The following is a 24,379-nucleotide window of genomic DNA, read 5'->3' on the forward strand; positions in this document are numbered from 1 at the left end:
ATCCGATTTAAAGGATCAGAATAGGATGTGCTCAATGGATTTGGGTGCTAGAGATAAAAAAAAAATCAGAATCGGCAGCACAACGAATCCGAGAATGAGATCTGCAAACCCCAGATTTGATTTGAAGGATCAGAATAGGACGTGCTTAATGGATCCGTATGCTGTCGATGAAAAAATAATCAGAATCGGCAGCACAATACATCCGAGAATGAGATCCGCAAACTCAAGATCTGATTTGAAGGATCAGAATAGGACATGCTCAATGGATCTGTGTGCTGCCTATAAAAAAATAATCACAACCAGCAGCACGACAGATCCGAGGATGAGATCTGTAAATCCCAGATCCGATTTGAAGGATCAGAATAGGATGTGCTCAATGGATCTGTGTGCTGCTGATCAAAAAATTATCAGAATCGGCAGCACATTGACACTTCACAAGGATGTGTGAATGTGGCCTAACTTCCCACAATAAGTATTTGGTGAGTTTCTGCACCAATTTGCTAAATTAGGTAACTTGTATTTTTTCAATGTGCTTTTGAATCCATTTTTATCCTGTTTTTGCTTTTCTTTTAGCTGTGCTTTTTTTATCTTTTTGATACGTCATATTTAAAATAACACTACTTTTTTATCTCTGGATTTTCTGCATCTTTTTAAGTCTATGGGTAAAATCCACAAATATAATACATATTAAGAGAAAAAGACACGCTGCCAATTTCAAAATTAGTTTCCGCAATCACAATCAATATGGTACCAATCTCAGCGGGAGACGAGATTTACATGAATATCATAGACTTTGCTCTGACTGTAATACACTGTCTTTTTTTGTGCACGAAAATACATAGTGGAAAAAAACACACCCGGGAATCATCATCACGGGAACCCATTGTCACACATTATGTTTTTTTTACCATGATTTTCTGAAAATCTAATAGAAATGCACAGATTTTACCATGCTGAACATGACGTTAACGTTTTTTTTTAAAGGGGACATGTGTATTCACAATTTTTTTCTAAGTAATAATAAGAGCCGTATATGATGGCTGCACAGCGATCCTTTATGACATATGCCCATCAGTTGATAATAGCCGTAAAAACATACAGTTTATTCAAGTTGGAGCCTGAGGAGGAATGATAAATGAGAGCGGGTGTGCGTGCCATAGAGAGGATGGCCCCCGGACAGGGTACCGCCACCGCTTCCCCCTCCCTGTCTGCACAGTGAACTGAAACAGAAAGGGACCACTTTTTGATTTTTTTCTGTAGATAATCAAGGACTAATATTTGACCTAAAAAAAAAATCTGGTTGACCCTTATAGAAGCTAGGTATATATATGAAGTTGTATTTTTTTACGTTTGCCCGTAATCCTGCCAGCCCTTTTCTATTATTTTCTTTGTGGCTGAGACATCTGCAGGACATCCCCCTTAGTTGCTAGGAGAAACCATCTCCGCCGGAGCAAGCGAGTGAATGCGGGACCCTTTCCCACTGCGTCATTCTCCCAATGTCACGGAAATCAAAGTCCCGGCTCTGCGAGCGACGTGAATGTAGCCTTTAATGCACGCGTCCTTTTCATATCTAACGAGGTAGGTGGTGGCTCCGGTTATCAGAAGTCTTTGTATTGAAAGTAGTTGGAGCGAGAAACAGTAGAACGTACGTACAGATCACCAAGGGCTCTGTCAGATGTCCGTGATCATCGGTCCGACTGGGGATCACAAGGCACGGAATGATCACACACCTCCCCAACCGAGGACGAAAGCCTCATAGAAATATACGAGCTGTCACGCTCGGGACAGGAGATGTGTGATCAGTCCGTGCATTGTGATCCCAGATCGGACCGATGATCACGGACATCTGACAGAGCCCTTTACGGGGTTGTCCACTACCAGGATAACCCCTTCTTAAACGTTCGGCCCTGATAAAATAATAAAGCCTATACTCACCTCCGGTGCTGTGCCATTCCCGCGGTGTCGGCACTCGCTCTGTGTTGTGACACGTGACCCCGGTGGCCAATCAGCGCTGGCGTCACTGTCTCCACCATCGTAAATGAACTGAACATGAAGAAGGTGCCAAGGATCAGCTGCAGCCTGGACTTCCTCTTCATGTTCAGTTTGCCCAAAGGCGGAGACAGTGACTCCAGCGCTGAATGGTCGCCCCGGTCACGTGTCATTCCACCGCATCACCGAGTGCCGACACTACTGGAACGGAGCCGGCACGGGAGGTGACTATAGGCTTTATTATTTGATCAGGGCCGAACATTTAGTTTAAGAAGGGGTTGTCCTAGTAGTGGATAACCCCTTTAAATGTAGCGCATCCAAAAAAATGCAAAGCGCTTCAAAAACAATTCGGGCAGGTGTGACAAACAAGTATAGACTTAGGCCCTGATTTATTATTGCTCTTTCTCCACTTTTCCTCCTTTTTATGTGGCTTTATTATTTGCTCCTTATCCTCTATAATTTTGCGCCATTTTTTAAGTCGTTTTTTTTTTATTTGTTGCTTTGCTTTCCCAGATGTTTTAGACAGATTCATGAAATCCCATTTCTACCAAACATCGCTTTAAAAAAAAAAAAAATACCTTCCTGAGAAATGGTATTTCATCGTTGAAGTCTAACTATGGATTTGTGACTTTTTTTTAGCTAGAAATTCGCAAAAACACGGGTAAAGAGACAAATTATAGTCCTTTTTTTTTGCATCAAATTAAATTTGTAAGAATTTGGTGAATAGCTCAAGACTAAAAAAGAAAAATTAATTAAAAAAAAAAAATGGTAGATGATCCATCGGGGCCACAGTGTTTGTGGAATTAGTGACACTAGATGCTGTACAGGGAGGGGTCTGCCATCTATCGCTGGCGCGAAGGGGTTTTAGGTTAGCATGACCACTCTGGGTAATCTCTTACAATGCCCAGATCTGCGGCTGCCTTGTTTTGTGACCTGGATGTCCCAAAAGCCACTGATAATGCACTAAAAATTAATCTAGATTGGCCGAAAACCTTATGGGCAGCTTTATAAGATCTAAAGAGAAGGGGTTTCATCCAAACATATCCATCTTACATACAGTATATTATATGTTTGAGACTTCAGTCATCTCCTTAGGACGTTACCCATGCATGTACCCCAGGTTTGGAGACAACCAGATACAAACTAATGGGGCACCATCGCGGTTCCAGTCATTGGGATCAGCTCATCTTTTGGTTGGAAGTTTTAAGTGAAGCATATTAGGCTTAGTTCACATTCTTAAGGTAGGGTCACATCACTGTTTTCTCTGCATCTGAGAAAAACGGTCTAATTTTTCTAATCAGCATTTGTTCAGACTCTCATCAGTTTTTCTCGGACATGGAGAAAAAGAAGAAAGTTCCCCCCCCCTCTCCATTCTGTTAGTCTTTGGAAATCAGGCTGAACTCAGATGTCATCTGAATGGGGTCCAATGTTTTTCACTGACCCCTTGAGTTGCATTGCCGATTTTCGATTTTGATCCGACACTTGGATCAAGATCGGACATATACATAGGGTAAAAAAGAAAAAAATGCGGCAACACTCACCGAACCTGTAGTGCGGATTAGTCCTTTTATTGAAGTAACATGAATGTGAGAGAGAGAGGTCCCCTCTCCCCGCTCACCTCATTTGTCGTTGTTTTCCCCCGTGCCGTGAAGATATGTTCACATTCATGTTACTTCAATAAAAGGACTAATCCGCACTACAGGTTCGGTGAGTGTTGCCGCACTTTTTTCTTTTTTACCGCATATATTTGTCTTCATTCTGGATGCGAGCACCTCCCAGACACGTCAGAATCTCCATGTAAATCTTACACCCCACTGTGTATCTCGTACGCTAGGCTGTGCTGCCACTCTTTTTTCTTCATAGACTGGACATATACATAGGCCCACCATGGGTACGAGTGCTATGCGTGAAAACAATGGATAACACTCGTCTGATATAAATAGTCATGTGCACGAGTCCTTACAGAGCTCCTTACCAAACACTACGTTGGAGTGTCTGTTGGACTCCCCCCCCCAAAAAAAAAACAACAGTTTTCTGATGGAGCCATTTACTTGACAGAGTCAATATGGACACTGTCTGGCGTCCATCCTGGCAGTATTCATCTTTTTCAGACGTGCACATAAACGTGGTGGAGAAGGATGTTATCAACACCGTAGATGGCAAGAAGAACAAGCAAATCAATTTTGGAACAAATCGAGCCAGACATGACAATCGAAGCAAGGATCACCAAGCTACGACTTGTCTACTCTGGACACATCATACGAAGAAAGCGATCACTGGAAAAGGACATCATGGTCAGAAGAATAGAAGGAACAAGTCAAAGAGGAAGATCAGCAACCCAATGGCTTGACTCTATCAAGATAACAGTGGAGAAGACCATGGTGGACCTATCTAGGCTTGCAGAATATCCATCTTCCTACAGGTTGTTCATCCATCAAGTCACTATTGCTCGAGATCAAGCCAAAGGCTGTTTTATAAATGTGGCAGATTGTCTCCACGTTGAGTCTATCGGGATCCTTCCAGAATACTGTTTTGTGGTTATTCCACCAAAAAAAAAAAACGTAATGCTTAGTGGAGAGCACTGTACTAATGAGAACCTAGCTTAGAAACCCACAAGCCTTTTTATATTTTCCTGAAAAACCCTTTAAAGATTTAGAGCTTTCCTGAGTTTATTCAATGGCCAAAAAGACTAAGGCTTGGATAGCCGGTGTTAGACGCTACCTTGCCCACTTGGCATCTTCCTAGGTATCAATACTTTCCTATTTCTGCAAATGTAGCCGTTACCTTAATAAAAGCTGAGACAATTTAGTGGATTGATTTAGTACAGATGGGATACAGCGGGGGACTGCAACCACAAAGAGCTACAAAGACCATGGAGGTATAAGGAGAGAAAAGGGAAAAGTGGCCTGGGGGCAAAAATGTAAATGTGAGCGTCCCCACCATAGTGGAAGTAATCAGCCTTTTCTTCTAATGTCAACAGAATTTCTTCTGCTTCGTCTGGGTGAAATGTATACGAGTATTATTACGTGAATGGAAATAAACATGTTAAAATTTGACATTTGAAATGATGCCAGCGCTTATTTCTCCGCGCTGCCTGATTCTGATAAACATGGATTTACTGCAATAAAAAAAAAATAGAAGATTGAAAACACGCAAGACAGAAAATAAGCCCTAAAACATGTATTAGTGTCCGTAGCTTAGTACCCAAAACGCGCTGTCATTTTCCACATACTGTGGACAGGATTCACAATGCATCAACTACAGGCGGAGCAATTTAATTACCGAAATAATATACTACGACCGAATCAGCAATCAAGCCTAATAAGGGAATACAGAGCTTCTTATATATAATTAGTGGGAGGAAAGTCGTCTAGAATAGGTCTCGCTCCTACAGCGGGTGTGAGCTCCCTATCCAACAATTGTCACACTATGAAAAAAGGAAGCAGAAACGCATTTATGCTTTTACAGTTTTAGGGTAAAATTAAAAAAGCAAAAAAGGAATATAAAGTACGAAAAAAAAGACGATTTTTCATCCGTATGCCATCCATATGCCATCCGTGTGTCCGTTTTGCGTCTGTATGCAATCCGTGTGTCCGTTTTGCGTCTGTATGCCATCCATGTGTCCGTTTCGCCCATCCGTATGGAATCCATTTTTTATAAGCACAATTTAATAAATAATAAAGCAGAGATACAGTTTCCTATCTTTATAATTGTAATGTAGCAGTGAGAAATGCCTGACATACTGATGGTAACTTGTATGTGATCTGTTTTTTACGCACTCATTGACTTATATTGGGTGAATCTAATCCTAAATACGGATCAAAGTAGTGAATGTTGCGCTTTTTTTTACCTGCGGAGTATCGGTCAGTGTGTAAAAATCGCTTCTGCGAGCTGCCACAATAACTTGCATTGGTTCTTGCGCTGTCCGTATGCTATCAGTTTTGCATACGTACAGCGCACGAACTGTTAATACGAGCCCAAATGATTAGGTGGCAACGAGAAGCCTGCTGGAAAGCAAGGTGTTCACCGCTCTGGTTAATGGGAATGAACATCTGCGGACCAGAAGTGGATCTAATCAGGGGCCTCGGAGAATACACAGACAAAGGTAGAGAAGGTAATGGATATGTGCACAGGTGGGAATGTTTCCTGGAGGTCATACCTAAAATAACATAATATGAGGACAAGACTCTGAAATGCAGCGACTATCGCACCTGTCCCCGTACGTGATACCTGCATTCTGCACTCAGATTTAGGACGTAAGAAGAAAGTTTTGTAGTTTTGCTCCATTCATTTTCTGAACAGAATACATGACTTTCAAAGACATTACAGATAAATCTGCCACTGACAAGTTTTTAAAGGGAATCTACTACCTAATCTGATGTAGGGGCAGAGACTCTGATACTGGTGATATGTCACTTACTGGGCTGCTTGCTGTAGTTTTGATAAAACTGTTTTATCAGCAGGAGATTATAACTAGAGGACGTGCAAACCTGCTGCCAGGTAGTCCAACCACACCCCCACCAGTGATTGGCAGCTTTCTGCCTATGCACAGTGTACACAGAAAGCTGCCAATCAGTAGTGCGGGCAGGGATATACAGAGCTCAGCATTCTGAGCACTGCTAGATCTGCAGCAGATAAAATTGTTTTTAATCCACAGTTTTAATCAAAACTGAAGCAAGCAGCCCATTAAGTGATACATCACTGGAATCAGGGTCTCTGTCTGTACATCATGCTGTTCTCAGATGGGTTAGCAAAAACCCTAGTGACAGATTCTCTTTAAAAGTTTAGGACTCATGCATAGATTTCTCCCAGTAGTGACCAAAAGATTACTGCAGCTGCCATATAATGCCTAACTTATATGGAGTCATGATATGGTCGGTTGCATTGGGTCTTATTCTTATAACGCTGCTCAGTCTAAGGCTGCTGACGCAGGCTACCCGTGTATCAGAACGCGTTACAACTCAATGGCTCCTGTCTTGTGCCCTTGGGATCCACCATACAACATATCTGACATAGCACTGATTTCTGTTATGGACAGAAGCCACTGCACAAATGTGAATAAAGCCTAACCAGGAGAACAAAACAGTGTATTGCCGGTGGGGTTGCACCTCCAGTTTGTAGGTATCTTGAGTTAAAAGACATTTTAAATAGGAACTGTGCTTTCAAGAAACTTTACTTTGTATAAATCAATAGTACAAGCGAATAGAATAATCTTTGAAAGATATGCCTTCTTCTTTCTCCTCTTACAAGCCACTTCTTCCCAACCCCCCTCCCGCTTACTGAACTCATAATTCACTCTGAAAGAACATCTCAAATAAGTCTTGGTCAAAGCAAGGCGGACTACCAGTAAAGTGAAGTGTCACAAACATCTCCGACTGTCATGGTGGTGTCAGGGGTCTGTGGATTCCACAGGTTCAGATAATCCTCCTTGTGACTCCATAGATAGCCATGGTTAGCACAGAGTGACTCAGGCGTCGACTTCTAGAGCTGCAGCTCCTCTGAAGAGGTGGACACATCCTAGTTATTTCTAACGTTGTTGTGAACGTTGTTTGGTCAACCTTTTCCTTTTCTCCTAGTATCTTAATATTACTTTGTTGCCTCTCGGGCTGTACACTTTTCATTCCTTTGTGTATTTGCCTAAGAGCGTGTTGTGTGATTGTGCCTCCATTTCTGCCCCGTCTGTCCTGTTTTGTATTTCCCCATACACTGTATAGACTAGTGGTACGTAGGAACAGAGGAAGGAATGAGGCCCAGGCATCTCCACCTTCAGGGGTAATCCTTTGATAAAGATCACGGCAGCAGCGATAGAAAAGCGTAGCTCATGTCCTCCTGTGCGTTGTCCGTGGGGCTATTTGTATTTTAAAAGCATGAAATAAAGTCAAGTATTTTATTAAGAAGAGCTGGAACGTTTTTTTTTTTTTTTCATTTACTATTAGCCAGGAACCCCTTACCTGAGGATCAGAATAGGTGCACATCTATTATGCCACAGTCACACTGTATGTAACACAGCATGTTACACTTCCTACTATACTCTATGGAGTGGGGATCGTGGAGAAAGAGTGAGGAGTAGAGTAAGAGGTGGAGAAACAGACTGTGCAGATTCTAGCCAGCTTATCCAGGTGCTGGATTCACATCTACACTGCTTAGTAGTTCTGTATAATTTTCTCTACGCCTCTGCTGATTCTCTCTGTATGCTACCAAAGGGAAAAAGAGCAGGAATCCCATCTTTTTGTGTGACAGACATCTTTCATCCACCAGCTCAGTGTCAATTGCAAATTAGAAATAGAGCCTGCCGGATTCCCCTATAGCTACAGCTATCTCCTGAGTGCTATTTCAAGCTAGAAAACTATTAGCACTACATTGGACAGAAAAATCCTCCCAGCAAAGAAAGAAAAATTGAATCCAAACTAAATAATGTCTTATGTATGGAAAGGGTAATATATATTTAAAAACAACCTTAAAACTGTATAATGCTATGGGAACAATGGTTAACACCTCAGAACTTACAACAAAACCACCAAAGCAAGTACAAAACGGAATCCTAGACCAAGAAAAAACCAAAAACACAAGGATCCCTAAAATATAACTTTTAATAAATAAAGCTAAAACCTCTTTGTTCCAAATTTGAAGACATTAATACAAATATAAGTTACCACAGGAATACATAAGATGTAGACTATCTGACCCTGTCAGGTGCCCTAATACTGATCGCTACCTGCCTGCGGAGGTTGGCACCCTAAGTTTCTGCGGTTGGCGCCCCCGCTCCACGACGACTGGCCCTGATAGCCCTATATATTCCCTGTGATCCCTAACAAGTCGTGTCCCAATATATTGGTTACCCAAAAAGATGAAAGCAATATAAAAAATCAGCAAAACTTGAAAAGAATATATTTAGAAAAAACTCAAAAGAACAAAACTCAGTAAAAAAACACAAAATTAGTTTCCCTGCCCCAGACAAAGACCCTTAATAGGGTATTCATATAAATCCAACCAATCTTTTGGGCAGAAAAAAAAATTATTAATGTCTTGTTTATCCAAAATGCTCATTGATGGACTCCAACTGACTCATAATACACACATAATACTGAGGTCAGCCCTGCGGATACATAAATACAGCAACCAGATGGTCAAGTGACTATTTAACATCTGAGTATTACTAACGGAGTGGTAACCCCAAAATGAAACACACAAATGTATCCCACAGAGATCTTTAAGCAAATTGTCATTTTCAACCGCTCAAATGGCGACATTTCATTTTGATAAATCAGCCACTAAAATCTATAAAGCGCTTTTACTCATCTGATTCCCAGTACTCCATCTGAAGCGCTGGGGGCATCCATTCAGCCACGTAAGAAGACTTCCAATCGGGATATCATCCCTAATTATACCCGACGCGTTTCCCCCCGTGGGAGTACCGGGGGTTCATCAGGGGGTATTGACCGTCCAGATAGTGAGAGGGTACCGGAACGCCACTCATCCATACACAATATATAACATCCTCCCTTCTGGATTCATTGCCACGTGGGGCCAGTCTCCACCCACCGGCGCGCACCCATAATACACTTCGCTGGACCGCAATTGCGTTCCAGCCCACATGTATGACGTACTTCTCCCAGGGGTGTCATGTGGGATCAGCCCTAAGGCCATAGCGCATGCGTTGCCTGGACCGCAGATGCGCTCCACGCTGTAGGGAGGCTGGGTAGGCGAGTCCCTGCCCCTATTCCTCCCTTCGGCTTCAGTGCCGCGCAGGGTCAGTCTCCACCCATTGGCGCGCGCCCATGTTACACACGGCTGGACTGCAGATATGTCCCAGCCATCATACGTACCAATGAGGCGTGTAATAGGTACTATATCCACGTTTCTCTTAGGTACCAACAACGAAGCCCGGTTGGCATTGTATGCAGCATGATATGCGGAATCAATGATATCACTCGGGTAGCCCCTATCTTCAAACCGATGTTTCAGATCCAAGGATTTTGCTTCAAAATCGCCCATCCTCGAGCAGTTTCTCCGTAATCTGAAAAACTGTCCCTTGGGGATCCCCCTCTTTAAAGGACACGGGTGATGGCTCTCCCACCTCAATAGGCTATTTGTAGCCATGCGTTTCCGAAAAATCGTGGTACTCAGGAGCCCATCACTTTGTCTCAAAATGAGGACATCCAGGAAGGTGATCTTATCCATCCCTATCTCATATGTGAATGTCATACCCTCGATATTACTTTTGAGGTACCGCATAAACCCGGTAAAGGACTCTGTGTCCCCTTTCCAGAGAACGAGTATGTCATCTATATATCGGCACCAGAATACAATCCTGGGGCCCCAAAGCTCATCCTCATCCCGAAACACAAAAGTGTCCTCCCACCAGCCCAGGAGCAAATTAGCATAAGTGGGGGCACAAGGGCTCCCCATTGCTCTGCCCCTGAGCTGGTGGTAGTATTTGTCATTAAAGAGAAAGAAATTCCGCTGCAAAACAAAACTCAACAGCTCAATCAGGAATCCATTGTGTGGTCCAAGATGCACCCCCCTCTCACTCAAATAGAAGTTGACGGCTCTCAGGCCATCTTGATGCCTGATACTACTATACAATGCCTCAACATCTATTGAGGCAATGATGGTATCAGAATCTATTGTGATACCTTCCAATTTAGTGAGGAGGTAACACCTCAGAACTTCTCAGAAACACTATGATAGACTGTCTGCACATTTCCTTGTCATAAACCTGAAAAATCTCCTAAATCATCTCTAGTCCCAAACTCACATACCCAAAGTGTTAGATTTTGGTTTCGGGAAACAAAAGGGTCTTGGATAATTATATGTAAACTAGATGGTGGCCCGATTCTAACGCATCGGGTATTCTAGAATATGCATGTCCACGTAGTATATTGCCCAGCCACGTAGTATATTGCCACTCAAAAAGAAAGTTATGAGTGGCGCTATGAGTCACAAGGCAGTTTGCCTGCAGCAAGTACAACAATCACCACAGAGGATTGTAAATAATTCCCACCTCTGCACCCCCGTTTACGGATTTTTTTGGGGCCGGATGAAAAAAAGGGTGTCTGGCTGGTTTGGTGGGTAATCTTTTAGAACCTTTTGCCCCTATCCTAGGTTCAACTGATTTATTTCCTCTGGAGGGCACCGACTTTTTTGGAGGAGATTCTCTCACATGACCACTAATAGGAGGCCCTAAATCAGTTTTTAATTAATTTAAATAAAAATGAATTTTTTTTAAATTTTACAAGTAATACTAGTGCACATCAAATTAATTTTTTAGACCTGACCATTTTTATTGAGGGGGGTACTATTCAAACTCGAACTTTCAATAAACCAACAGATACCAATAGTTTCATCCCGTTAGACAGTAGTCACCTTCCACAATGGCTTTTGAACATTCCAAAAAGTCAATATATGCGATTAAATAGGAATTGCTCCAAGCCACAGGATTTTGAGGATGAAGCGGAAGCTCTAACTACTAAATTCTTGGAAAAGGGGTATAATTTGGATATGCTGAAGGAATCTAGGGATGCAGCACTTTTGAAACCACGTCAGGATCTGATAAATCCCATTACTAAATTAAAAAATGACAATCTGGATTGTATTCCAATAATTACCCAGTACAATCCAAATTCAAATATCCTACGAGGTATAGTGAGAAAACACTGGCATTTATTGAAAAAAGATAAGATACTGGGGGACAATATCACAGAAGTACCTCGTTTTATTTATAGGAAAAGCTGTAGTTTAGGTACTTATATTGCTCCGACAGTGCAAAAGAAACCAGCATCTATTCAAACTACTCTCTCACGGAATGTTTTAAAAGGTTTTTTCCCCTGTAAAAAGTGCAACATGTGTAATAACACTCAAACACAGAAACAACAGAAGATTGGGAATACCGAATTGAGGATCGAAGAATTTATAACTTGTTCTTCTACAGGGGTCATTTATACCATCGTATGCCCCTGCAATAAAATATACGTTGGACGTACTAAAAGATCCTTGCGGGTTCGAATTAACGAACATATCCGGAACATTAATAATAAATTTCTGGGACACCCACTCTCGAAGCATTTTATTGAGTACCATGCGGGAAAAGTACAAAGCATGAAGATTACGGGAATTGAAAGAATACATCCACATTGGAGAGGAGGGAGTTTCATTAAATCCATGTCTAGATCCGAAACCAAATGGATTTTTACTTTGGACACTATTATCCCCAAGGGTTTGAACAGTGGGATTGAACTTTTTGGGTTTCAATAACTTTTAGTACGGCTGGCGTCTATATAAGGACCATTATGGGGAGGTATGGACCATACCTGAGGAAGGAGACAGACGTCTCCGAAACGCGTTGTTCTGTTCTTTTGGTCCATATCGCCATCCGTACTCGCACCCCTCGTCACGTGCGCGGTCACGTCACCACGGCTCACAGGTCCTGCGCAGGCGCCGTTTACACTGCTCGCACCGGAGGGGGATTCGAGTTGTCTCCACGAGATTGCTGTGTTGCATACGGGGGTTGCACGAATTGTTACCGGCCCGAGCAATCAAGCGGAATCTGGAGAACTTTCCTCAACAGCAGACTTTCATTCAGGATGACTTTTACTTCCCTTATGGCTTCACATTAAGGGTAAGAATCGATCATTCTTTTTAACCAGGCGTGCATGCTGGTTCACTGATTTTAAGTTTATTAATTCAGCCTTGGGCTTATATCATTCCCTTTTTCCTTTGTTTTACATTCTGTGGGGAAGTAGTACTGATAGGCAGCTATACCAGCGCAGGTACCGATGTGTACATTTTCATGTCCACATCTATTTAATAGCATACGTAGTATATTGCCCAGTCACGTAGTATATTGCCCAGCCACGTAGTATATTGCCCAGCCACGTAGTATATTGCCCAGTCACGTAGTATATTGCCCAGTCACGTAGTATATTGCCCAGCCAAGTACGTAGTATATTGCCCAGCCACGTAGTATATTGCACAGCCACGTAGTATATTGCCCAGCCACGTAGTATATTGCCCAGCCACGTAGTATATTGCCGAGCCATGTAGTATATTGCCCAGCCACGTAGTATATTGCCCAGCCACGTAGTATATTGCCCAGCCCACGTAGTATATTGCTCAGCCCACGTAGTATATTGCCCAGTCACGTAGTATATTGCCCAGTCACGTAGTATATTGCCCAGTCACGTAGTATATTGGACAGCTACGTAGTATATTGCCCAGCCACGTAGTATATTGCCCAGCCACGTAGTGTATTGCCCAGTCACGTAGTATATTGCCCAGCCACGTACGTAGTATATTGCCCAGCCATGTAGTATATTGCCCAGCCACTTAGTATATTGCCCAGCCACGTACGTAGTATATTGCCCAGCCACGTAGTATATTGCACAGCGACGGAGTATACAGCAGAGCCACGTAGTATACATACTTAAAATAAAAAATAAACATATACTCACCCTCCGAAGGCCTGTTGAAGTCCTGGCCCTGTGTGCGGTGCACGCGTCAGCTTCCGGTCCCAGGGTTGGTATGAGCGCAGGACCTGTGATGACGTCGCGGTCACATGACCGTAACGTCATGGAAGGTCCTTCTCGCATACCATCCTTGGCACCGGAACCTGCCGCCTGCATGGAGCGGTCACCGGAGCGTCGCGAGGTGCGGGAAAGGCGGCGGAAGGTGAGTATATAATGATTTTTTATTTTTTTTATTATTTTTAACATTAGATCTTTTTACTATTGATGCTGCATAGGCATAGGGTGAGTTACCCGTGGCATAACGCGGTCCGTTACCCCTGGCATTAACCCTGTGTGAGCGGTGACTGGAGGGGAGTATGGAGCGGGCGCCGGGCAGTGACTGCAGGGGAGTAGGGAGGGACTAATCAGACTGTGGCCGTCGCTGATTGGTCGCGGCAGCCATGACAGGCAGCTGGCGAGACCAATCAGCGACTTGGATTCCTTGACAGACAGAGGCCGCGACCAATGAATATCCGTGACAGACAGACAGAAAGAAAGACAGAAGAACAGACAGAAGTGACCCTTAGACAATTATAAAGTAGATACTAAAAACTCAATTGGTTTTTATTTGGTTCGCAATGACATTTTTTTTTTTTTGTATTTTTTGATTTAGTTTTGATTGTTTCTTAAAACAAAATTGGAATGTGACTGTATTTTGATATATTTCACAATAAAAAAAATGATCTGATTGAAAAAAGAAATAGAAGAGGTAAAAACTGGTGAAAATGCAGTAATGTGTCTGGCAGCCATATATACTCCTGCCCTCCTGAAATAATCCTACACATTCAACCGTTCCAAGGTCTAAAGAGGAATTGTCAGGATAGCCAAAATCTTATATCAACTCTATGGCCGCCTCTAGGCTGGTCAGTGCCCATGTGAACTATACAACAATACATTTTGACCCCTGGACACGTAGTAACTAAAACAGTTTAACCAATATCTTGGAAAATGTCATGAAACCAAGTAAAGATGGTATATGAGCCGCTGGTGAGGTGTAAGACGCTCCACTAGTGATGTATGGGGCGACCCGTAGGTTGGCAGATGTCTCACCTCCTGCTGCTGGTGCTGGTAACACATCTGCACCTTTATGATCAGTCTGAATAATTCCGCGTCTTATTAGAATTGGATACACCTCAGGTCAATCTGTGATTGTGGAGGGAGCCGTCCCCGTGTGCTGCAGACCTCCTGTGCATAATACGATCAGACACGCTCTACACACTGGTCAGCCTGGTGTCAGCCTGTGACATGGCTGCAGGAAGGCTACGCTCACACTTCCATTATTTATCACCATGTTGCTATTGCTTTGTGGTCGGACATGTTTCTGTGCTAGTCTGTGTAGGAAAAAATAAATAGAAGTCGTCTGACAGCCCCATTATAGTCAATAGGATCCATTACAAAACTGATCATAAAGAATTCATCATGGCGCTTGTAAGAACATAACACATAATGACAACGTGAGCACAGCCTTAGGAGATCATTGCTTGTTTCATTCATTCATTCTCTCTCTTGCAGTATTTCTATAATTATAGTGAAAAATCAGTATATCATCTATCTATCATCTATCTATGTATCTATCTATTATCTATCATCTATTATCTATCTATCTATTATCTATCATCTATTTATCATCTATCTATCATCTATCTATTATCTATCTACAAATTTATCATCTATCATTAATCTATTATCTATCTATCATCTATCTATTATCTATCTATCTATCTATCTATCTATCTATCATCAATCTATTATCTATCATCTATCTATCATCTATCTATTTATCATCTATTTATCATTAATCTATTATCTATCTATCTATCTATTACATATCTATGAATTATCTATCTATCATCTACAGTGGGTACGGAAAGTATCCAGACCCCTTTAAATTTTTCACTCTTTATTTCATTGCAAATAGATCAATGGCTGCACTCAAAACTTACTGTGCTAAGGCAAGGAAATGTGCAATACATGAAATGTGAATAGCATAATGGCTTGTGAAATTTATGAAAAAACACATGAGATTCTTAGCACAAGATTTGGCCAAAAGTTGTGAGCCCATCCACCAAACGTCAAGGTAATCTCAGATCGGATGGGTAACTGAGCTGACTGCCTAGTGTGAACACTTACCTATGGCTAATAACATGGTAAAGCCTGCTTTTATAGGAAGGTCAGAACCAACTGTGTTTGGATGTAATTAAAATCACAGCATGGTGAAGGGCGGGGCGTTCAAGTCAGAAAAAATAGTACATAGTAAATATAAGAAAACTGACTGAACAGCAACATAGTCCCGGTGCACCAGTTCAGACTATATTGCTGTTCAGTCAGTTTTCTTATATTTACTTTATTTCATTGCAGCCATTTGGTAAATTCCAAAAAGTTCATTTTTTCTCATTAATGTACACTCTGCACCCCATCTTGACTGAAAAAAAACAGAAATGTAGTATTTTTTTTTCAAATGTATTAAAAAAGAAAAACTGAAATATCACATGGTCGTAAGTATTCAGTTAGGGTCATTGTCTTGTTGGAAGGTGAACCTTTGGCCAAGTCTGAGGTCCAGAGCACTCTGGAAGAGGTTTGCCTTCCTGTACTTGGCCGCATTCATGTTTCCTTCAATGGCAACCAGTCGTACTGTCCCTGCAGCTGAAAACCACCCCCATAGCATGATGCTGCCACCACCATGTTTCATTGTTGGCATTGTATTGAGCAGGTGATGAGCAGTGCCTGGTTTTCTCCACACATAAAACTTAGCATTATCACTAAAAAGGTCTATCTTCATCTCATTAGACCAGAGAATCTTATTTCTCATAGTCTGAGAGTCCTTCATGTGTTTTTTAGTAATCTCTATGCAGGCTTTCATATGTCTTGCACTGAGGAGAGGCTTCCGTCAGGCCACTCTGCCATAAAGGCCCGACTGGTGGAGGGCTGCAGTGATAGTTGACTTTGTGGAACTTTCTCCCGTCTCCCTAATGCATCTCAGCCACAGTGATCTTGGGGTTCTTCTTTACCTTTCTCACCAAGGCTCTTCTCATACGATTGCTCAGTTTGGCTGGACGGACAGGTCTAGGAAGACTGCTGGTGGTCCCAAACATCTTCCATTAAGGATTATGGAGGCCACTGTGCTCTTAGGAACCTTGAGTACTGCAGAAATTCTGTTGTAACCTTGGCCAGATCTGTGCCTTGTCACAATTCTGTCTCTGAGCTCCTTGGCCATTTCCTTTGACCTCATGATTCTCATTTGGTCTGACATGCACTGTGAGCTGTGAGGTCTTATATAGACAGGTGTGCGCCTTTCCAAATCAAGTCCTATCAGTTTAATTAAACACAGCTGGCCTCCAACGAAGGAGTAGAACCATCTCAAGAAGGATCATAAGGAAATGGACAGCATGTGACTTAAATATGAGTGTCTGAGCAAAGGGTCTGAATATTTATGACCATGTAATATTTCATTTTTTCTTTTTTATTAAATTTGCAAAAATTTCTACATTTCTGTTTTTTTTTCTGTCAAGATGGGGTGCATTAATGTGAAAAAAATGAACTTTTTTGAATTTACCAAATGGCTGCAATGAAACAAAGAGTGAAAAATGTAAAGGGGTCTGAATACTTTCCGTACCCACTGTATCTATCTATCTATCTATCTATCTATCTATCTATCTATCTATCTATCTATCTATCTATCTGTCTATTATCTATCTATCTATCTATCTATCTATCTATCTATCTATCTATCTATCATCTATTTATCTATCATCTATCTATCTATCTATCTATCTATCATCTATCTATTATCTATCTATCTATCTGTCTATCTATCTATCTATCTATCTATCATCTATCTATCATCTATCTATTTATCTATCTATGTATCTATCTATCTATCTATCTATCTATCTATCTATCATCTATCTATCTATCTATCTATCTATCTATCATCTGTTTATCTATCTATCTATCTATCTATCTATCTATCTATCTATCTATCTATCTATCTATTCCCGGACACACATATATACACAGTGTAGATATTACACCAGTGCAGTGTACAGTCCTGGATGTCTGGGGTTACATCAGACCTTTGTCTGTGGTGTGACGTGTATTTGGTGTCAGAGGTGAGAGGTGTATGTCTCGGGCGATATGTCCTGACATATTGTGTGTGCGTCTTTGTGCGGGGGGGATGCGGGTCATCTGCCTTTGTGTGTGCACTGACAGAAGGGGGGCATATGGATAATTTTCACATTGCTGGAAGTATCAGCTGAGTATTCACCCCCAGGCTAATTACACACCGGTCAGCCCCAGCACCTGCTTCTCCTTCCACAAAATAAAAGAGACCAATGTATAGCTGTATCCGTCTATTTCCTAACCCTCCTTGGACACGACACATCCCCCCTTCCCAAAGCCCTTGAGGATCTGAGCTGTGGCTATTGTTCCCCTGTATGACGGATGGTAGCACGCAAGCATGCACGCCGCCAGCGCTGTCAAAATGGGACTTTACCCTTACACTGCCAGACGGGTACAGCCATGATGTATACAACGGGCCCGGCCGTACATCACGGGACAGGACGGACTCCGGACGGACAAATCATTGGTGCAACATGTGCAGCCACACAGGGGCCTAGGAGATAAGGGGCCCATTGCCAGCACCAAGCAGGTGTAATTGTGCATTATGGGGAGATATTGGACTGCACAGGGCCCATACACTGTTCTCGCACAGGGGCCCTCCTCCGTCTGCGTCCGCCATTGGACGGGCTAGACGTGAAGCCGGTCTCTGTTTGATGGCGTAATCAGCAGTGCATGGCAATGACTGCCATCTACACACGGCCCTGCACATCTGTAGTCAGGGGATTATCTGTCCCCATAATACAAATGCCTAAATGCTCTTTAATATTAGTAAAATCCCTAAATTACAGAACGGCCGCCCCGCGATCAGTACACTGCGAGGGCCGCCAGCACTTTATAAAAGTTCAACGCATAAACACGGCTGCAAATACAACATATACGTATGTACATCAATGCCATATACAAGACAGAAAGTAGTGATCGTGGGGGCAGACATTTTCCTGGACTTCCTGACAGTTTGCTTGAAATGGCTGATAACAGGGAACAATAGATTCCACTCAAGAGTATACAGACTTATTAGTGATATTGGGAACGCGCATTTTTCTAGACTTCCTATCAGTCATCTTGTTGCGGAACTTTACAGGCCGCCACATCTCGACTGGCTATGGCTGATAACAGGGAACAATAGCTTCCACTCTGCTGTGCACTCAGCGATAGATGTAGCAGTGATATTAGGAGCGGACATTTTTCTAGAATTCCTATTGGTTGTCCCATCTTGTCGCAGAACCTTAACAGTCAGCCTTGTCTCAACCAAAAGTGTCTGATAACAGGGAACAATAGCTGAGTAAGTGCAGATAAGATGGGCTACATGCTTAGGGCAAGTTTGGGGTTAACTGGATTCAGACAAAGAAGGTTAGCCTTTTGGCGAATTGTCAGCTGCTGTTGGGAGTTGTTGTTCCCCAGTGCACACCTTTTAGGAAGTCCTGTGTCCTTCACAAGTGGAGAGAAAGTTGTGGCAGAGCGTTGGCCGGAGAAGCTTCCTACAAGATCCAGCTCACTGCCAACCAGGCAGACAAAGGCAACGGCGAGCCCTCTGCAGCTCTGTGCCCCTATCCCATCCCATGCACTAGACCTGCAAAATCAACAGACTGCCGAGGGTTGCCCCCATTAACCAGAAGCAAAAGTCCAGTAAAAATCTGGATGTCTGGAGAAGCGGTGTGTATCCCCAGAGCACATGTCATAAATGATGGCTTACTGCTCGCTAACATCTGTAGTGGTCTCAGTCACAAAGTTTACAGCTGGAGGGAACCTACAGAGATGCCATGACGGTGCACTTCTGTAGATGCCGGTCCTGACTAGGAGAACAGTGGCCGGATCTGGTGCCTACAAGACATGTCAGCTGCTGGAGTGTCACTGCCTCCTCATCTCCTGACGCCCACACACCACTACTCAACTACAACCTCTTGGAAGTTGCTTTCTACCTCTTGGTTCCATATTGTCCATCTCCACCCCACTCCACTCCAGCCCTGGTGATCCAGGCCCGTAAGCCTCCACCAGATGTAGGGAAAGCCAGCCTGCAGGATGGTGTTGACTTATGGGTTCTACATTCTTTGCACCATGAAGACCATTTCTGATCCCAGGTCCTCCCACAGATTGAAGAATTGCTCCCACCCAGCCCTCCCCTCCTACATCTTTGTTTCCGGCAGCACTCACCTGTCTGCCCCTTTCCCAGTGTCTTCTCAAGCCGGTATGGCCCAACGTACTGCATGTGCGGTATTCCACCACCATCTTTCCCAACCGTGGTCATCTTCTCTTCTCTCTTTCCACTGGGATCCAGATGCAAGGAAAATCCTCAAGAGAAAAGGGGGGAGGAGGGCCGGGGATGGAGAGGGAGGGGGGGATGGCTGTCTTTGCTTCTTCTCCCCCCCCTCTCTTGCTGGATAAACCTGTCCGTTCTTGTGACGCCCAATTGAGATCCTTTCGGTCCTCACCATCAATAAAGACTTGCTTTTCTGTCACCTTGTCTCCTTGACGCGCGTCCTGTCTCGATGCAGAGCTCTGGTGAGACTGGATGGAATGAATGAAAAAAAAAGAAATAAAAAAATAATAATAATTAAAAAAAATAATAATAAACCCCCCCCCCACAGCCTTGTAGGGACTTAAAAGCAGCGTCCCCTTTATACGGAAGGAAAACCTATAATGCAGTAGTGAGGGAGGCAGGCAGGACGGCGTTAAGGTGCAGGGAGCATGGTGTGGACGCTGCCTTGTTACATACAAGCAGCTCAGCAGGGACCTGCTGATCAATCCTCACGCTCGCTGCTTAGAGGTGGGGAGTGAAGGGGGGACATGCAGCCCTATGGAGCCGGGATGTTATCCACACAACCATTGGTGGATGCAAAGCTGTTTTCCGGTTGGTGGCAGAAGGATGCATTTTAATTGGACCGAGGAGGGGGGTTACCTTGTGTGTAGGGATGTGTGACCGGGATTGCAACATTGTATCCCAATGTGTTTTATGTGCACAATCTCTGCAATTCTATCTATGTAACAAAAAAAAACAAATAAACAAATAATGAAATCATCCAGAACAAGAACCGTCCATTATCTGACTCTAGGAAATAATGAATGATGTACGTGGATAATGATGTACGATATTCATTCTGCACAGAAGGCAATTAGGGGACCCATAGTAAAGACAAGCCCACCCGAAATGTGTACTGGGAAGCCCCTCGTCCTCCTACACTGTGGCTGCGGACGCATCATTCAGTATGTTTAGCTTTTATTTTTATGTCCCGTAGTTCTGAGCAGCATATACTGATTTTCCAGTAGAAGGAGGCAGAGCAGGACTCACATATTAATTCCATATGACTGCCTGTGATATAAATGTTCCTTACACCTCCCTAAAGTCCGCTCTATAAGAGTTATATCTGGGGATTTGTACATTTTATCCCGGCTGCTGAACTATATGAACTGTACGGAAGGTCGATACAATGTGCCTGACTGCTTATTCAGTGGACCATACATGCAGCCAGAATTCATACAAATGATAAATGACCTGAAATTGTTCAGACCGGTGTATGATCATTGCACCCAGAGCAAAGATTCAGCTGATTGCCCCGCCACTGTATGTACCGGTAACTACACTGGCCAAAGAAAAATGGTTTGTTGGTGCAAATTCCCCCTTGGCACCCATATACTGGACCATATGCCCTGCAAACTCAGCCCCTGCTATACACAAAGCTCAGCAATTAAAGGGGGTTGTTGCCTCTTTGTTGTTCAGGAGCACACCTGTCACTCACAGTGTAGGAAAGACTAAGTGCAACACAAAGGGATGAGGGGAAGAGAGGAGTGGAGATCCCTAGGCAGATCTAACGTCACCCTGTCTGCCCTAAGCGTCCCTATATAGGTTTCACACCTATCGCCAAGCAGGTGACCTAAACCATGCTTGACCCTAGCAGTAAGCCCTGCTTAGGGAAGGACGGGGTATGCGCTGGTCGATCCCCGCTATAACTAAAGACAGATGGGATAGACAAACAAGGAGAACACTTAACTTGAGTGGACTCAGACAGAAACACAGATGTCTTCCACACACCAAAGAGGAAGATAGCCGACTGCTATAGCTCCAAGCCTCAACAGTGGGAAATGGAAATATCACCGGCAACTCTCAGGAGGAAGCAGGGAGTCTATAAACACCCTGGTCCAGGGTGTGTCAATTAGAGCCGGGGGAGGTTGCCACTGGGTCCTAAAGTCAGAAGGACTAGGAAGGAGTCTACAAAGCCAACTACGGAGACTGTTGTGAATTTGCTTTTTGCTCCCTCTAGTGGTTACTAGTTTTTTGACTCTGGTTTTTCTGTCATTCCTTTTATCCGCACCTGGGTCGTTAGTTAGGGGTGTTGCTATATAAGCTCCCTGGACCTTCAGTTCAATGCCTGGCAACGTAGTTATCAGAGCTAGTCTGCTGTGCTCTTGTCTACTGATCCTGGTTCCAGTTATATCAGCTAAGTCTGCCTTTTGCTTTTTGCTATTTGTTTTGGTTTTGTATTTTTGTCCAGCTTGTTCCAAATCTATATCCTGACCTTTGCTGGAAGCTCTAGGGAGCTGGTGTTCTCCCCCCGGACCGTTAGACGGTTCGGGGGTTCTTGAATTTCCAGTGTGGATTTTGATAGGGTTTTTGTTGACCATATAAGTTACCTTTCTTTATTCTGCTATCAGTAAGCGGGCCTCTCTGTGCTAAACCTGGTTCATTTCTGTGTTTGTCATTTCCTCTTACCTCACCGTCATTATTTGTGGGGGGCTTCTATCCAGCTTTGGGGTCCCCTTCTCTGGAGGCAAGAAAGGTCTTTGTTTTCCTCTACTAGGGGTAGCTAGATTCTCCGGCTGGCGCGTGTCATCTAGAATCAACGTAGGAATGATCCCCGGCTACTTCTAGTGTTGGCGTTAGGAGTAGATATATGGTCAACCCAGTTACCACTTCCCTATGAGCTGGATTTTTGTATTCTACAGACTTCCACGTTCCTCTGAGACCCTCGCCATTGGGGTCATAACAGTTTGCCAGGCCCATATTAAATGTTTAATGCATTGCAGAAGAGGGATTATAAGAAAGAAGATTCTGAGTTTTTTTTTTCTTCTTCCCCTTTACCTCAGAGTGGCTATGCTTGCTGCAGACATGAATGTCCAGACCTTGATTACAAGTGTGGACCAGCTGGCTACTCGTGTGCAGGGCATACAAGACTATGTTATCAGAAATCCTAGGTCAGAACCTAAAATACCGATTCCTGAACTGTTTTCCGGAGACAGGTTTAAGTTTAGGAATTTCGTGAATAATTGTAAATTGTTTTTGTCCCTGAGACCCTGTTCATCTGGAGATTCTGCTCAGCAAGTAAAAATTGTTATTTCGTTCTTACGGGGCGACCCTCAGGATTGGGCTTTTTCGCTGGCGCCAGGAGATCCGGCATTGGCTGATCTTGATGCGTTTTTTCTGGCGCTCGGTTTACTTTATGAGGAACCCAATCTTGAGATTCAGGCAGAAAAGGCCTTGCTGGCTATGTCTCAGGGGCAGGACGAGGCTGAAGTGTATTGCCAAAAATTTCGGAAATGGTCCGTGCTGACACATTGGAACGAGTGTGCACTGGCCGCTAATTTTAGAAATGGCCTTTCTGAAGCCATTAAGAATGTTATGGTGGGTTTTCCCATTCCCACAGGTCTGAATGATACTATGGCACTGGCTATTCAAATTGACCGGCGGTTGCGGGAGCGCAATACCGCAAATTCCCTCATGGTGTTGTCTGAACAGACACCTGATTTAATGCAATGTGATAGAATCCTGACTAGAAATGAGCGGAAAATTCATAGACGCCGGAATGGCTTGTGCTACTACTGTGGTGATTCTACACATGTTATCTCAGCATGCTCTAAACGTATAGCTAAGGTTGTTAGTCCTGTCACCGTTGGTAATTTGCAACCTAAATTTATTCTGTCTGTAACTTTGATTTGCTCACTGTCATCTTATCCTGTCATGGCGTTTGTAGATTCAGGTGCTGCCCTGAGTCTCATGGATCTCTCATTTGCTAAGCGCTGTGGTTTTACTCTTGAACCATTAGAAAATCCTATACCTCTTAGGGGTATTGATGCTACACCATTGGCAGCAAATAAACCGCAGTATTGGACACAGGTTACCATGTGCATGACTCCTGAACACCGCGAGGTGATACGTTTCCTGGTTTTACATAAAATGCATGATTTGGTTGTTTTAGGGCTGCCATGGTTACAGACCCATAATCCAGTCCTGGACTGGAAGGCTATGTCAGTCTCAAGTTGGGGCTGTCGTGGTATTCATGGGGATTCCCTGCCTGTGTCTATTGCTTCTTCTACGCCTTCGGAAGTTCCGGAGTATTTGTCTGATTATCAGGATGTCTTCAGTGAGTCTGAGTCCAGTGCACTGCCTCCTCATAGGGACTGTGACTGTGCTATAGATTTGATCCCAGGCAGTAAATTTCCTAAGGGAAGACTGTTTAATCTGTCGGTACCTGAACATACCGCTATGCGTTCATATATCAAGGAGTCTCTGGAGAAAGGACATATTCGTCCGTCTTCTTCCCCTCTTGGTGCGGGATTCTTTTTTGTGGCTAAAAAGGACGGATCTTTGAGACCTTGTATTGATTATCGGCTTTTAAATAAGATCACTGTCAAATTTCAGTATCCTTTACCGCTGTTGTCTGACTTGTTTGCCCGGATTAAGGGTGCCAAGTGGTTCACCAAGATAGACCTTCGTGGTGCGTACAACCTTGTGCGCATTAAGCAAGGTGATGAATGGAAAACCGCATTCAATACGC

At 43.4% G+C, this 24,379-nt stretch overlaps 1 protein-coding gene across 13 annotated transcripts in view; it reads right to left on the bottom strand.

The window, feature by feature from the left end:
* The window catches only part of BRSK2 (BR serine/threonine kinase 2), a 210,830-nt gene extending 190,458 nt beyond the window's left edge, over positions 1 to 20,372 (bottom strand). For 11 of the 13 annotated variants that reach the window (XM_077287893.1, XM_077287900.1, XM_077287899.1 and 8 more), the window contains exon 1: positions 19,764 to 20,372. In XM_077287893.1, coding sequence (XP_077144008.1) covers positions 19,764 to 19,857 — 94 coding nt within the window. In that variant the 5' untranslated portion in view covers positions 19,858 to 20,372. The remainder of the gene's footprint in view (positions 1 to 19,763) is intronic. The other 2 variants (XM_077287902.1, XM_077287891.1) reach the window with 2 other exon arrangements.
* Between the last annotated feature and the right edge of the window lie 4,007 nt (positions 20,373 to 24,379).

This window comes from Ranitomeya variabilis, chromosome 2 (genome assembly GCF_051348905.1).
Source record: "Ranitomeya variabilis isolate aRanVar5 chromosome 2, aRanVar5.hap1, whole genome shotgun sequence".
In the NCBI taxonomy this organism is placed as follows: domain Eukaryota; kingdom Metazoa; phylum Chordata; class Amphibia; order Anura; family Dendrobatidae; genus Ranitomeya; species Ranitomeya variabilis.